Source organism: Diabrotica virgifera, chromosome 1, assembly GCF_917563875.1.
Source record: "Diabrotica virgifera virgifera chromosome 1, PGI_DIABVI_V3a".
In the NCBI taxonomy this organism is placed as follows: domain Eukaryota; kingdom Metazoa; phylum Arthropoda; class Insecta; order Coleoptera; family Chrysomelidae; genus Diabrotica; species Diabrotica virgifera.
Window position 1 is genome coordinate 116,118,761 of NC_065443.1, and position 17,667 is coordinate 116,136,427.

General features: G+C 31.1%; 1 protein-coding gene across 5 annotated transcripts in view; it reads right to left on the reverse strand.

Annotated features, from left to right (window-relative positions):
* The window catches only part of LOC114335598 (putative inhibitor of apoptosis), a 73,659-nt gene that overhangs the window by 24,979 nt on the left and 31,013 nt on the right, over positions 1-17,667 (reverse strand). Inside the window, exons 1-2 of one of the 5 annotated variants that reach the window (XM_028285851.2) lie at positions 3,400-3,640; positions 853-1,021 (exon numbers count right to left, since the gene is read on the reverse strand). The exons of 2 other annotated variants lie outside the window; for them this stretch is intronic. In XM_028285851.2, the coding sequence (XP_028141652.1) occupies positions 853-881 (29 nt within the window). In that variant the 5' untranslated portion in view covers positions 882-1,021; positions 3,400-3,640. Of the gene's footprint in view, positions 1-852; positions 1,022-3,048; positions 3,168-3,399; positions 3,702-17,667 lie in introns of those variants that run through there. 2 more of the 5 variants (XM_028285849.2, XM_050659630.1) reach the window with 2 other exon arrangements.

The following is a 17,667-nucleotide window of genomic DNA, read 5'->3' on the forward strand; positions in this document are numbered from 1 at the left end:
GGTAGACTTCACTATAAAGAGGTCCAGGAAGACGAAAATGCTCCTGGCTGAAGAATGGAGAGACTGGATAGGCATGGACACACATTCGATACTAATAAGAACAGCTCTACTGCAGGTATGTGGTATGTCCAACTTTCAGTAATGGAGAAGGCACCTTAAGAAGAATATGGTCCAGAAGAGGGGTATCTAGTAACCTAAATTTCCTGAGACAACAACACTTTTGTGTTAACAAAAAAAAATACACCAAGAGGTCCATTACCAAGAACATGTTTACATCGTACTAGCTTAAAATCAAAAAGAGAGGCAAGTTGGTCATGAGGTGTTCCTAGTTTCCTAGTAGCCTCAAATTGAACAAAAAATACATCACACAACATAAAAACAAATGGCATGCCAATTTACCGTTATGGAAAGAGACAAGGATACAAATTTGATAAAATAACCGCCCACTACCTCTTCAATGCTCCAATACACAGGACGATAACATGGAAATAACGTGGATTATTAAATGGACCTTGATGTGGACTATTTTTGTCTCAAGTCTAAAGTAATAATTTTTTGATAAAATGGTAAAGGTCTGTCATCAGCCATTGAAAATAAACTTTTATTTAAAGCAAAAAGAACAGCAAAGCAAACTAATAGGAAAAGAGTTGTACCGATAGAAAACGTAACCAGCAGGCCCTTTTGATATGTGTAAGCATTGCTTTGCTTGCATGTGATAGTTACTGGGAAGAAAAGATTACTTCAAGATGTTAAAGCTAGAGATAATCAATATTTAGGTTAATTATTATTTCTATTGTTATACCCAAACCACCTGACATTAAATTACAATTAACAAGTCCCATCTTGGCTTACTTGAAGGTTGGAATTATGCAGAGTACCATCAAACTCTTTAGGATTAAACCCTCTATATCAAAAACCGGTATTTTAGTCTTCTCCCTTTAAAATCGGAATTTTGACAGTGTGAATGTTGGACGTATTCGCTTCCCTTGGTTACTGCGTCAAGCATTGATATTTACACATGCTAAAACTGTACAATTGATGTAACTGCTTCTTTATATAAGCACTTCGAAGTATAAGTTTTCGTATTTAGGTTAGTTGTTTGAGGTGTCTTCATGCAAAAGGTGTTTATTCTATTATTACCTACAAATATTCCATGATGATAGTTAACTGCGTAACATTCCCAATACTGACATAGGGATTACGGATGTGAATTTTGCGCAAACAAAGAAGAAAGATGATGCCACAGAAATGTTCTGTTGTAGAAGAATGTTACGAATTCCGTGGACTGGCCACAGGATAAATAATTCAATTTTAAATGAGCTGAAGGTGACCAAAGAGCTCTCCAACAGAGTCCATCTCCAAAAGTTAAAATACTTTGGACATGTTATGAGAGCAGACACAGAAAACATCGAAAGACTTATTATCCAAGAAAAGGTATTTAGATGACCGAAGACCAAGAGGAAGATCCCCAACAAGTTGATCGACCAAATCACAGGAATATGCAAGAGATATATGCATTATTTGAAAGAAATTACTAAATGAAAAGATGCATGTTGAGATAAGTAGAAAGTAGAATATGGTTGTAATACACATGAATTGAAATAATAGAGTATTAAACAAAACAACTGAAGATAGAAAATAGCAGGGGAAATGTTTGTAGGTTTGTGTTCAAGTTGGTGAACACTGCATTTGTAGCTGGTGAAACTTTGCAGGAAACAATATGGAGAAACAAAAAAAAATTGACATTGAAAACAACTTTGCAAAAATGTGTAAGTATATCTATAGACACCTCAAAAAAATGTATTTTTTATGGGATTACTTGCTAGTTTTGATTAATGCGTGATAACATGTTATCATTAATAGAACTAATAAGTCACTTGACTAATTTTACATATATATTTAAGTTATGTACATATTATGTACGATGTACGTATATTTGTAGTCTCAATAACTTGCCTTCAACATACATTACATGACAAAATTTTTGCCTATACATAATCATTGCCAAATTGTCAGATGATCTGTATTAGCTCAGTGTTTATAAATAAAGACATAAAACATCCTGTCAAACAAGTTGAAAATTAGAAACTTGCATAAATAATTGAATAAAAATAAGTTCTTAGTAATAGTAATGAGTAAGTACTGCATCATTTTTTATAGCTAAATGAATAGTCATAGTCATTAACATAAAAAAACAAATCCATAAAATTTTGATGGACTACAATATGACAATATTATGAAACCACTGTTTTTTAATTAAGTAATTAATATCAAGAGATTTTTATTACTTTATTGGACGACACATTTAAACAGATTCAGAAAAATATAAAAAAATCCACCCCAGTTTCTATCGATTTGTGAAATGATGAATTGTATATGGGACTGAGCTCCAGGTGATACACAGAAAGAATTAATGAACATCTGTCACACGTTACAATGGAACATTACGAGAACTGTACAAATTGCATAGATGGTACACAATTACATTATTTGTTGTTGGTTTTTCATATAAGAGAGGGATTAATATAATTTATTATTACTGTATTGTGTATACGTAATATTAAGTAAATTGTGCATAGGATATAAGATCACCAGATCAGGCACACTAAATATGTCGCATTATAGGATTATACAAAAGTTGTATTGGTTTTTCTTTTAGATAGGTTTTTAAGGAAAATAGATCACAAAGCAATATAATTTTTACAAAATTAGTGTTATGGAACTAGGTTTGTTAAAGTTGCTGGAATTGAGAATCAATATCAAAGCTCCTCAATTTAGAATGTTAAATATTTAAGAAATTGTGACAGAAAATTGGTAAGAGAGACCGTTTTCAAAAGACCTAAGTAAAATGAAACCTTCACGACCTAAAAAACATTGAAAAGCACTGGAAAATAGCGATAAACTGATGAACACCTCATGGGCTCAATAATTTTACAAATTGAGCAGGTAGTAAGATCAAAAATAAATTATATTCAGATGACATTTATAAAAATAATCTAAATAAGCAAAGACAAAAATATTTAGCTGGGTATGTAGGTATTTACTTACATAGTTATTATTGCAAAACGAACTCAAATTACACAATTCACAAACATTTCAGTAATGAGAAAATTTAAGACAATAATTATAAAAATAAATACAGGAATGAAAAGAGACTCGGTACAAAAATTAAGATGTTGGAGTGATTGTTATGTTCTACTAAACTTTTATTTTATGTTCCCAATGCCTTTAAAGTATTATAAAACTTTAGATTGTAAATAAAGATAAAACTCATTAAGTTTTACAATAATTAGTAAAAACAAATTTGTAAACAAACAAGTCTAGGTAGTTAATCCCATAAAAAACAAAATATTTTTCTACAATTATTTCAAGTAAGTCGAATATTCAAAACAAACTTACAATTTGGTCCACAACCATTTTACAATATGTGTCATGAATTCTTCCAGTTTAAAAAAATTTCCGAAATTTTCACACAGAAACAGATCTGTTTCGTTAATAGGCCACTTCCTGCCCAACAGTTTTCGGTTCACACGATGTATTTTCCCTCGATAGAGTACCGTGAGAAACAACTAAACTATGCCGACCGATGCAATGGAAATACAACAACGTTCACACACTAGTACGACTGAAAACGAATGAACTCACTGAGTGCGGAGTGCACTGAGGGCTCGAAATCGAAATGAAAATATCGGGATGGGGGAGATCTAGCAAAATAGTGCGCTGCACAGCTTTTGATGCATGGACGAATTTCATGCACATCATTTTTCAAATATTTTTGTTTACATAATCCTACGCCTACGCGTTGTATTGGCCGGCAAGCAATCATTCTTATTTTTGTTTATATTAAGGTGTTGTGGAAGGTGGTAGTGGTTACGAGGATTGGTCGGGAAGCTGTAAATCGATCCCCACGTTTCTTTTTCGATAGATTTTAATTGGAAACAGCCCTTTCCTACATATTTGTTGGTTGGACCTATTTGTTTAATTATTTTTTCATAATATCTTGGGCTGTTTGTGAAAAATCTAACTTCTAAATGTGTAAAAAATTACAAAATTATAAGAATTTTTTTCTTTTGCTGATTATATACCAAGGGTGGGCAAAGTGCGGCCCGTGGGCCGCATGCGGCCCTTTATACATTTTTTTGCGGCCCGCGGAAAAAAGTAAATTATTTTCATTTAAAGATTTTCATAAATTATTGCTAATATTAATAAATAAATATAGATAATGCAGCTATTAATTAACACTTTCGCAGCGGGTGATTTTTCCGCAAATTTTCAACATAACGTGGGCAATTATTTGAGTTTCCGGCACAGAATGTTGTCGGCCCCCTCAATGAAATCCATGAAATTTCAACAAATCGAAACGATATTTTTTAAGTAATCAGGAACGGTTTGAAAAATTTTAAATTAACCCGTTACCACGTAGTAAATGTAACAACTGACGGAGCACCAAATTTAAGAGAAACAGCGTTATAATGTTGAGAAAACTTAAAGATTAAGTTCATAAACAATTTCCAGACTAGGTATTATGTAAAAATGTTTTGCAAGTAGACAACGTCATTTCAATTGTAACCAATATTGTTAATTTTATTCGTTCAAGATCAAGAAGATTAAATCATCGTGCATTCATAGCATTTTTCGAAGAGTTAGAAGCAGAATATACTGATGTTTTATACCACAATCGACAATTATCTTCGATGTTTAAGTTTTAGAGAAGGTTCTTAAAAATGCTGTGAATTAAGGGAGGAAATTGCTTTATGTTTAGAAATGAAAAGCGGCTAGTTTTGAACGCAAATTGAAACTTTTAAAATGAAATTCAAACTATTATAGATATGTATATCATTTTCCTTATCACTTCTAAGAAATCATTTTTCAGTTCAAATTGAGTTTGTAAAAGTTCTACCAGTTTATATTCAACTAGAAATTATAGATTTAATTTGTATATTTTTTGTATTTTACAAATCTTTGCAAATGTTCGAAAGTACAACATAGTTAAATTTATAGTTCGGCATTTTTTGTGAACAAACATTTTGAATAATGAACATAAATAACTATCCATTGAGGACCGGAATTGGTACCACAAAGTTTACACCCGAAATTTTACAAGGTTCGAGGTTAATCATGAACGAGGATATAAAACTAAACTACAATAAAATTTTATAATAGTTATTTATGATATAAGTGTTAAAAGTACACGTTTAAGGCACGCATGTGAATGTGAAAGTTTGCAGAATGAGCGATAGCGAGTTCTGCAATTCACATGAGTGCCTTAAAAATGTACTTTTTAAGACGCATGTCATACAATATTTTTCTACAAACGTAGATAATTACAGGACAATATTTACAAAAACTTTTACTTGAACTTGACTGACATTCCATTTTTATATTTTTTTGACATTACATCAAAATTGCCTATACGGTCAATACGAACTGCAGTGCCTTAAATTTTTTTTAAAACACTAGTGCCTTGCCTTAAAGTAGCATTTTTAACGCTCGTATGGAGTGCTAAAAATTGCATTTTTAACACGGTTGTAGAAAAAAGACATTAAAGTTCGTTTTTCATATTTTAATAAATTAATATTATTGTAAGTTTGCAAATAATAAATAATATATTTAATAATATTTTTTATTAATTAATTATTTCACCGAAAACAAAAACAATGAAGGGAATCAAGATCAATCGAAGGGAAATCGAAACGTCAAACAATTTTAATGTCAAACTTAAATTGTGGCATATTCCCAAATAAAATAGTAAATTGCATAAGATGCCCCAAGGAAAGCATGCTTAAATAAGTGAGAATGTTATTTAAGGGGGAGAGATGTGGTTTGAAAATTTCGATTATTTTAGTATTTTAAACGAAAGTATATAACTTCAGGAATAGTCTCCGAAGTAAAATTACCGCAAAAACAACATGTTTAATATCCCTACCTTCGACTCGCTTTGCAACAGCTTGAGCGTAGTGAGAAAGGTTCAACAGCTGTTCCCTTCTCTTTTGTAAATTACTCTGCAAATCAAAAACCGATATTCCGATGTGCATCACTTTACGATTTGACAGCCAAAAAAAGAAATCGAAAATAAAACTTCTCAAAACTTTAAACGCGTTTTTCTCAAAACTCCGCAAGAACTCTCTCAAAACTTACGATGTCCACAGCCTCAAAAGCGGTGGACATTGTAACTCAAAAGCTACTTGACAGATCCACCTGAAATTTTTCATAGATTTTCTTTAGACATTGATGAGGTAAATCTGTCGAGATATTTTTTGTTTTAGGCTTATTTTTTGTTTAAAATAAATATTGTTCTGAAGCTATTTCTTTGTGGCATTTTTGTAATCAACCATTCTAAATGGAAAATAAGAGCCACAATTTCATTAAAAATAATTGTTACTTAGCAACAACATTTTTGTTTAATTTATTAATATTTTGTATTTTGACAACGACATCCGATTTGGACGTCGAAACGTAAATAAAATCATTTTTTTAGTTAAATTGTGGCTTATTTCTCATTTAGAATAGTTGATTATAAAATAAATATGTCGATTTTCACCATTTTTTACAAAAAATTTCGTTGGTTTGAATTCTGGGTGATATTAAAATCTCAAACATCGTTAAAACTAAAAAAAACTCGGGAGCGTTACCTCAAGAAAGTCATGCTAATACAATATTTTTGAATTTTTTGTTTCATATGATCCAATTATATTTACTGCAAAATCTTTTTTTTTTCTGAGTCGTCTGTAAAATTTTGTCACACTTGACTCATTTTTTAAAATTCTTTTGTTTATGTACTAAATACTTGTTTATGTACTCTTGTAATTGTACTAAATATGTTTATTTAATTAAAAATAAAATAATTCTACCATAATTTCAAACAAAATTCGTAAATTACCTTCCCTTACACAAAATTAGTAAAAAGTTAAAAATTCGAACATGTTAAGGTAACAAATATTGCGGCAGTGGCGGATCCAGAGGGGGCATGACCTCCCCCTCCAAACTACAACTAATATTAATTCAATAATTCTAAAAAAAAAAAGAAAAACGGAGAGATGTCACACAAAAAAAATAGGCTCATCCAAAAAATAAAATTGAAAACCTACTTAGCCTAGGGGTGGTAAGTGACCTTGCATCAGAGAAAAGTAATTAAATCATCCTCAAGTTCCATGACCACCACTCCCAAAAAAATTATGGATCCGCCAGTGTATTGCGGCCCTCGGTAATAGACAAAAAACATTTTGTGGCCCTTTCTTCTAAAAAAAGTTTGCCCACCCCTGTATATACCAACCAACTAATATGAAGTACATTGAACAAACTTTCTTTAACTTAGTTTCTGCTTTCTTCTTAGCCTTCTATCGTCCACGTTTGGACATATGCCTCGCCCAACTTCTTCCATCGTTCTCCATTGCAAGCAACACAATTTAAAATTTGTTTCGGCTATTCTTTTAATACATATCATCGAGCCATCTGATCTGTGGTCTTCCTCTTTGTCGTTTACTTTCGTAAGGTCTCCAATGTTGTGTTGTTGCGTTCCAACGTTGGTCTTTTTGTCTAGCAGTGTACCAGTGTGGCCCGCGAAGCTCCATTTAAGTTTGATATGATAATTTTTGTTGTTATGTCCTCAACTCTCAACTTTTGTTTTTTACCTTATCCAGTCGTTCCTCTTTTTATCTGACAGCTGACAGTGGTATACCTAACATTGCTCTTTCTGTTGTGGCTAGTTTATTCATATTTGCCTTGGTTAGGGTCCATGTTTGACATCCATATGTCAAGATAGGAAGGACATCACTGTTAAACACTTTGCTCCTAGAGTATGGGGGTATTTTGCGGTTCTTAAATTTAGTATCCAACCAAACAAATCCTTCCCATGCTAGTCTTGCTCTTCCAGTAATTTCCGTACTTTGCTTAGTTTACAGGACAGCAATTTAAAGCAATTTCCAAAACATTTTGTTTTTTTACTTCAGGTTTTATACATTTTGTAGTTTTTTTTAATCAGATTTTATACCTTTTCCTCGGCTTTTCACTACCTTGTAGCACTGGTTGATATAATGATATTTTAACAAAAATGTATATATCTTTGATTCCTCTTCTTCGTCTTGATGTGCCTATGTTTGACGAATTCTGGCGATCATCATGGCAATCTTTATTTTATTTGCAGCAGAGCGGAAAATCTGAGGTTCTTCAACCAGGATTTTCTTCTTATTCCTGGACTTCGCTTTCCAAATATTTTTACTTGCAGGATGGCTTGAAGGAGGGTACCTAGGTATATCTGGATCCATTTCGCACAATGTGTCCTAAGTATTGTAGATTTCGAGATTGATGGTGGTCAGTACCTACCTCTAGGTTAGTAGGTTATTCTTCATTCCTCTCAGGTACTCATTTTTGTCATCCCAAATGCTTTAAATATTCTGCACATAATTTCGTTCAAGGTCCATGATATTAAACTTGTGGAGTAGTTTTCTCCAACTTTGTATCTGTAGGTTTTGTATTTAGCACAGTTTAAGTTATAATAATTTCTCTGTATTCCTATAAAAATTGTTATTTTAGATTCACTATACGTTTTCTCTCTCCCGTTAGGTGTTGTCCTTCTCCATCCCGCTATCGCATTTAGACATTTTACTGTAGTATAAGTATCTACATTTATATCACTTCTTAACATTTTTTCTTCCTCTTCTGTTTTTAAGCACTTTCGTCGTTTCATGTTTTCGAGTTTGACAATTCTAGCATTTATTTATCGCCTATTATAAAACAGGAAGGCCAAGAGAGATGAGAAAATGAAAACATATTCGTTTAGTTTTTGGCTCCAAAATATATCTAAAAGATTTGTAGATTAGATATCATTTTTGTTGTGTAAATATAACAGTTTTATGTTAACAAAGTACAAAGTAGTCAGTAATCTAATCTACCTTGTCTAGCCAGCACTTAAATTTGTTTCTACGAAAATTAACAATGAAACCAGATTTTTCGTTGTTAATATTTATTTGCTGTCAGATTAAATTTGAAATTCCCAAAAATATAGGCAAAAATATTTACAAAATTATTAAATTAATTTTCAGTTTACTAAAACATTATCTTTTGTGTATATAGTTTCATTATACTATACTATAAAAAAAGTCTTGGAGCATAATATTAGATATCTCATCTCTTTCATAGAAACTTTTTTAATTCCTAGGTGTGTCGCTGTTATAAATAAAACACTTTATTTTTATTATGTATTGCTTAAACATTTTGACTAGCTATCTTTGCTATTTGCAATATAAGCACTTATATTTGATATTTGCATAATAAGCACTTTAATTTTATGGTAAGCACGTAAAGGTTGGAATAAATTCATTTTTTTTGAGAATGAGAGATTTTGGAAATAAATACCGAAACTCCGAAACAGTATAATATGCATCTTACTAGTGATCTTATCTTAATTTTATTTCGTTTAATTAATTTCATTAAATTTTATTTAATTATATTTTATTTTATACAATCTGATTTAATTCTATTTTATTTAAAAAAAATAATTTAGATTTAGCTTAGCTTTGGGAAATTCGGAATCTATTTTTAGTTTTAGTATAAAAGCATGTGCCGCTCTATTTTTTTTTTTTTTCGAAAACTGAAAAAAAGACCACTATAGGGTCGAAACCACCCCGAAGCCTAGCCAATAATTTAAAATTCGGGATTTATACTTGATATCACCTTGAAACCAGTCAAACAATAGATAATTTCGGGATCTGTACTTATACTATAATCACAATAAAGATGCTCTAGAAATAAACAAACCAAGGCACGTTGAATGTTACATGTTACAAGGAGTACTCCGAAATCATGATTTACGATATGATATAATACATTTTACATTGTTTATATATAAGTTTATACATTGTAAATCATTATTCGAGAGTGCTCTTCATAACATTCAAATGTCTTGGTTTGTTTATTTCTAGGGCATCTTTATTGTGATTTTATTATAGTTTACTAAGAAAGTTAAAATAAGTGGATAGATGATATGTATGTTACGGTATACCGCAAGGTTACCACTTTCGTCACGATTTTTGAGTGATACCAAATACGATTTTAGTCCTGTCAAAATTCCACACCGAGCGATAAGAAATATGTTTCGATATAATTAGACCGGTCTAGTTAGACTCAAAAATAGGAGTGAGGCTACAATAATTACCATCAAGCTGAAAATTGGCAGGATTGTTCAAAATACCATGATAAATGAAATCTAAAAAGTCCTCATAAATCCGACCCGTGCTAAAAAATTTACGCGGGGTCAAAGGTCACCAAATATGGTCTTTAGCGATTTCCAGCGAAACGGTAAGTTTTATCGTAAAATTAGCTCTAACAAAAAATGTAGGTTAGATAATTATCTATAAAAAGTATCTTCATAGTTTTTTTCTTAAGAGCCACTGTTTTTGAGATACAACGATTCAAAGAGTTGAAAGACTTCTAATCGTCATAATATATTATCTATTAGTACACCAGGTATATACATTTATACATCATTGAGACTGTAATACAAGTAAACATAATATTCTATCGGTCAACTTAACTTATATTACACATAATAATATAAGATTATAAATATGATAATGTTTCTACTATACAGCTTGCGGTCTACCGAGGGATGCAATGTATAAGCTGTATTATATTACAGTGCCAACAAAAAAATCTTTACAAAGTTAATGTAACGCGGAAATAATAAGAATTATTTGAATTTTACGGCTTAATCCCAACAAAAATAGTAAATTGATATATACGGCGTCATTTTTTTGGTCCCAGAGTTACTGTCGTATTTGATGACTATAATGATTTTACGAGAAATATTAAAGCTGCAGAACAACGTCGTAGAACTTCAGCAACATCTTCATGTTCTAATATTTTATTTGATCAATCTATGACAGTATCCACTACTCAACAGAAATTTCTTGCAAATACTCACAACAAATCCCGGTTCATTTCAATTCTGAAAATAAGTTTATTGCTGAAAATATATCGGTAAAACAAGCTAATAATAATGCTGACGTAATGATAATTGAAACAGCCATAGAGCAATTCAATTTAACAAATACAACTGTTGTTGTAGGTGAAGATGTAGACTTGCTCGTATTACTCACTGGTAGAACTCCAATCGAAAAAACTATCTTTTTTTTAAACCTGGAAAAACTCAACACCACTCGGAAATATATTCATCGAAAAGTTTATCTACTTTTGCAAAATGTCAAAATCATATTTATACTATTTTTACACGCAATAACTGGCTGTGATAAGACATCTGCATTTTTCAGGAGGGGTAAAACGACTGTTTTTAAAATGTTTGAAAAACAAGATTTACTTGAATGTGCTGAAGTTTTTAAAAAAACTAAGTCAACTCCACAAGAAGTTATTTCCAACAGAATTAGCTTTCTTCTCTCTTGTATGGAGCGCCTAAGAAAACTACATGCTTAGATAAGTTTCGATATGCATGTTTTTTTAAAAGTACTCGAAACAAAAAACAAGTGCAGTTATCTTGTCTTCCTCCAACCTCAGCGGCTGCTCATCAACATCTTTTTCGGGTATATTACCAAGTTCAAGTGTGGCTTGGTTATCAGCTAGATCCAAAAGACTGGGGATGGAAATTAGTCGACAGTTCATTAGAACCAATTCAAACTTTACTCCCCCCTGCGCCGGAAAAACTCCTGAACACAATTGTTTGCAACTGTAAAAAGGGACGTAGCGCTAAATGTGGTTGCAAAAAAGTTGGACTGTTTTGTTCGGTAGCATGCACTAATTGTCAAAACCGGTCGTGCTCCAATGTTGAATCACCAACAATTGAGGATTCATTTGATTCTATCGAGGAGCCATCTGATGTGTCATTATTGGGACAATTTACTTGCACCCAGGATGAACAAGAAGAAGAAGAAGAATTATAAGATGAAGAAGAGGAAGAAGAACAATGAGAAGAAGAACAAGGGAAGCAGAAGTATTAGAAAATTATGAACCAGTTTGATAAATTTCCCTTTTTTTTTAATTTATACCGCTTTATATAACTTTTATCATTTTTAACCCTTGCCAATATCAATTATTAAATAGCTTTAAATTAAACAGAATCATAACAGATCCGTGGAATAGGCCTACTGGGGAAACCACGTTAAAAAACGCGCTAAGTACACTACCTAAAAGGTGGTGTGGAAACGTGTGCGCATATTATGACGATTACCACTTTTTGAATCGTTATACATATCTCAAAAACGGTGGCTCTCAGAAAAAAAGTAATAAGACATTTTTTATAGATAATTATCTACTCTACATTTTTTGTTAGAACTAATTTTACGATAAAACTTACCGTTTCGCTGAAAATTGCTAAAAACCATATTTGGTGACCTTTGACCCCGCGTAAAATTTTTAGCACGGGTCGAATTTATGAGGACTTTTTAGATTTCATTTATGATGGTATTTTGAACAATCCTGCCCATTTTCAGCTTGATGGTAATTTTTGTAGCCTCGGATGCTTAAGTTGACCGGAGTAAATATTGTAATATTGTATAATAAAATAGAAAGAAATCATTCAAAAAGAGAGCTCCTACTGAGCTTATCTTAAAAAGAAAAGTAGGAAAAATTGTAGAACCAAAGATGGGAAAGACAACCGAAGATGGTGAAAGACAATCTCATCTATGAAATACAAGTGTGGATAAATTAAAAATGAAGCTTATTGAAGGCTTGATAAGTGATATAAATTGATTAATAAAATCCACAAGGAATAGCTATTTGTATAACAAGGGAGGAAAGTGCTACTTTTCCTCCCGAGAATGAAGTTTACTGCCCGACGCGTAGCGGAGGGCAGTAATCATTCAAGGGAGGAAAAGGCACTTTACTCCCATGTTATACATATGGTTTTTCCACCTTCCTCAAATTAATAACAAGTCATTTTTCATTTTTACTTAATTTATTTATGTAACTAACCAACAAAATTTATTAAAACTAAAAACTAACAAGTAGGTACAATATAACTGTCAACTGTCAAATATAAGTCAAATTATTAATGTAAACATTGTTAAATCAAAATAACAATTTACTGTTTTTTACCATTCTGCAAAATACAGGGTGTTTTATAAATAAACGTTAAAGTGTATAGATACTTACGTAATAGAAAAAAGAAATTGTACAGGGCGTCAATAAGTTATATTTCATGAATGACGTCACTTTTACTTTTCCTCCCTAGGGAGGAAAAATATTTTCCTCCCTAGGGAGGAAAAGTACAACTTTGCTTCAGGAACCAGAACAATCAGGTCCGGAGAAGTATACTTTCGGTAGAGGTAGGTGGACAAATAAATTCCTGTAGCTGTCTGTATACCATTATAATTAATCACAAATATTTTGTAAAATGGTTTATAAAAGGTAAATTTTATTTAAAATATACAGGGTGAGGCAGATAAAGGGCCTATTAGAAATATCTCGAGAACTAAAGGCAACAGACTCATGAAAATTGGCATGAAGGGGTTTTGAAGAGTGACCTATTTAATGAAAATATTTTCATCTATTTGCTACTTCCGGTTATACCGGAAGTTGCTTATAACTTCGTTTTTTTAATGACACACCCTGTATATTTTTACATCTTTGGATTCTACTCGAAGCCGTATTTCTTAAAAGATGAGGTTTTGTATTGTTATACAGGGTAGTTTAAAAGATAATTACGTTTTTTTTATTAATTTCGTAGCAACTTTCACACCCTGTAGAATTGGAGTAGTTTGACATCAAAAACTTTATTTATGTTCAAATAATTTTTAATATAGTCTACTATTGTCAGAAATTATTAGTATAGCTAATTGTTGAATTTTAGTATACCCTATTCCACGAACATACGCCTGTTTTGGATTACTTCGACAACGAATATTTTACTGAGCAAAATAAGAAGAACGAAAGTAAATTGCAAATTACATTGTTGTTTATTGGAATAATTATTAGCGTCATTTACTTTCTTACTTCTTATGTTGCACAGTAAAATATTCGTTGTCGAAGTAATCCAAAACAGGCGTATGTTCGTGGAATGGCCCATATACAGGGTTGGTCGAAACTCGGAATGAGTATTTTCTGAGGTTTCTTAAATAGAACACCCTCTATTTTAGTATTGTAATGAAATGATATTTATGTTACTTTTTTTATTTCTTAAGCATTCCCTATACCTAAGTCCTCATGGACAAAATCACGTATTACAGTCAACAATATGGACTCAATATAAACGTAAAGAAAACAAAGCTTATGATCGTTAGCAAGAAAAAGATAACAGAAGGTCAACTCTATATCAACCAAACCCCTGTAGAAAGAGTGAGGCACTACAACTACCTCGGCACCATAATAAATGAAGAATGGTCCAATAACCAAGAAATAAGAGCGCGCATCGGAAAAGCTAGATCAATCTTCAACCGTATGGGGGCGTTTTTCAAGAGCCACAACCTTTCTCTTGGTATAAAAGTAAGAATGCTTAGATGTTACGTCTTCTCTGTCCTTTTTTATGGTGTTGAATCATGGACCTTGAACGAGGATATGTGCCGAAAATTGGAAGCATTTGAGATGTGGCTATATCGGAGAATTCTTAAAATCTCACGGACTGATCGGGTCACAAATGAGGAGGTTCTCAGAAGAATGGGGAAGAACCGAGAAGTACTAACCACCATCAAATCTCGAAAGTTGGAATCCTTTGGACACATTATGCGAAATGAATAAATATATGCCCTCCTACAAGCCATCCTGCAAGGAAAAATATTTGGAAAGCGAGGTCCAGGAAGAAGAAGAACATCCTGGTTAAAGAACCTCAGAACCTGGTTCAACACAACATCTGTGCAACTTTTCCGCGTTGCTGCAGATAAAGTGAAGATTGCCATGATGATCGCCAACATTCGTCACGGATATGCACATCAAGAAGAAGATACCTAACTGCTTATTTTGTGCTTAATTGTTAATCGCACCAACAATCTTAACTACGTAAGTATTTTGATAGCTCAACCATTATTGGGAATTTTAGATCAGTCTAGATTAATATGTATTTATTTCCGAAAAATTATTTGTGACTGAATATTTTCAAGGCAAACCTAATAAAATTTCACGTATTTTTTGTTGCAATTAATGTTTGGCTTGAATCACCAATAACTCACAAATTAAAGCAGTTAGGTATAGGGAATGCTTATAAAATAAAAAAGTACCATAAAATATCATTTTATTACAATACTAAAATACAGGGTGTTCCATTTAAGAAAACTCAGAAAATATTCATTTCGTGTTTTGACCAACCCTGTATACTAAAATTCAATATTTAGCTATACTAATAATGTTTGACAATAGCAGACTATATTAAAAATCATCTGAACGTAAATAGAGTTTTTGATGTCAAAGTACTATAATTCTACAGGGTGTGAAAGTTGCTACGAAATTAATAAAAACACGTAATTATCTTTTAAACTACCCTGTATAATAATATAAAACCTCATATATTAAGAAAGGAGACATCGAGGAAAATCCAAAAATGTAAAAATATACAGGGTGTCCCATTAAAAAAAACGAAGTTATAAGCATCTTCCGGTATAACCAGAAGTAGAAAATAGATGAAAATATTTTCATTAAATAGATCACTCTTCAAAACCCCTTCATTACAATTTTACATTTATAGATCATTATTATTATCATTTTCATTACATAGACTGAAGATCCAAAAAAGAAGCAGAGTAAAACAAGACATATAAAAGCTGGACATAATAATTTCGAGGAAGAGAGTGTAACAGAAAAATATACAGTATGTCCCTGTAAGTTTTATCCATATGGAAAACTTTTTTATTATTAATTTTACGAAAAAAAGTTATTCTTCATTAAAAGCTCTGCATGGTCCAAAACCTAAGAATTAACCATCAAATATCAAATTTTTTGAATATTATACGAGGTATGTCAAAAAGTTTGAATTTCACTCAAGAGTAAAGGAGCTTTATTTTTCACAATATTGAAAATTGCTATTATGAAAAGTTGTTTGGAATTAAAAACTGTATTCTAGTATGCAATTACATCCTTCTAATTAAAAAAAATTTTTTTGAAGAATTATGGATAACGTAACATTATTTTCAGTTATTTTAATTCAGATAATTCTTTTATTATTAATTTTACGAAAAAAAGTGATTCTTAATAAAAAGTTCTGCATGGTCTAAAATCTAAAATACAACTATCTTTTGTCAAATTTTATCAATTTTATACGAGGTATGTCAAAAAATATGAATTTCGCTCAAGAGTAAAATACGTTTATTTTTCACAATATCGAAAATTGTTATTATGAAAAGTTATTTAGAATTAAAAACTATGTTTCAGTATGTAATTATATCCTTCTAATTGAAATATTCTGAACTATAAAGGTACTTACTTTTGATCTAAATTTATCTTTTTTGACATAACTCGTATAAAATTGATAAAATTTGATGTAAGATGGTTGTATTTTAAGTTTTAGACCATCCAGAACTTTTTATTAAGAATCACTTTTTTTCGTAAAATTAATAATAAAAGAGTTATCAGAATTGAAATAACTGAAAAAATAATGATAGTTATCCATAATTTCTTAATTTCTATCCATAATTTTTTTTGAATTAGAAGGATGTAATTGCATATTAGAATATAGTTTTTAATTCCAAACAACTTTTCATAATAGCAATTTCCAATATTACGAAAAATAAAGCTACTTTACTCTTGAGTGAAATTCAAACTTTTTGACATACCTCGTATAATATTCAAAAAATTTGATATTTGATGGTTAAATCTTAGGTTTTGGACCATGCAGAGCTTTTTATAAAGAATAACTTTTTTTCGTAAAATTAATAATAAAAAAGTTTTCCATATGGATACAACTTACAGGGACATACTGTATTATAACAGTTAAAAACTGGAAACACGCAGAAATTTCTAGCAAAATAATTTTATTTTCTTTTTTTTTGTTCAATACCGTTCGTTAATATCGATTTCTTATTTTCCTTTTGTTACGTTTTAAGTCAAATGTTTTTGGATAATGTACAAAGCTAATTTTATGCAAATAGTTTTTGTCATAGTAAAGTAAAAGTATATCTAAAAATGGTAAAGAATATAGGATATTAATGAATATTGCTTACCCCGTTTATAATAATAAACTTAAAGTTGATAATAAATCCGATAAAGTGACTGTTTTACGAATGTTGAAAAATTTTTGCACTAATATCACACATAACTTAACTTTTAGTTTATTTTAGTATTCAGTAATGAAACGAGAGAGGTCAATCACTAACCTAAACCCAAAACTAAAATGTAAAGTCAGTTGCTTTAGAGATTATTATATAGATATTTAGTCAAAGTATCAAGATTTAGATAAGTTAGCATTTTATGATTATAAGTAAATTAGAGGCCCCTTCAGAGAAAATGAAACTAGTATAATCGTGTCCGAGTAAAATCTTGTTCAAAGAAGTCGGCAAAGTCCAAAAAAACGTGAAATTCTTGAGCCGCTTAGGCTTAAGGTGTTTGTTTTCGTCAAAAATGTAATGACTAAAGGTAAAATCCCGGATCGTAAATATTTTAAGAATAGGCAGATACGATAGATAAGAAACTTTGATAACAGGTGGTAATTTTAGATTTATTAGAAAAAAAATATTTTTCTCAGAAATTATTTTACATCAGCAAAGACAATATCTTCGAATCTACAGGTGTGTCTCT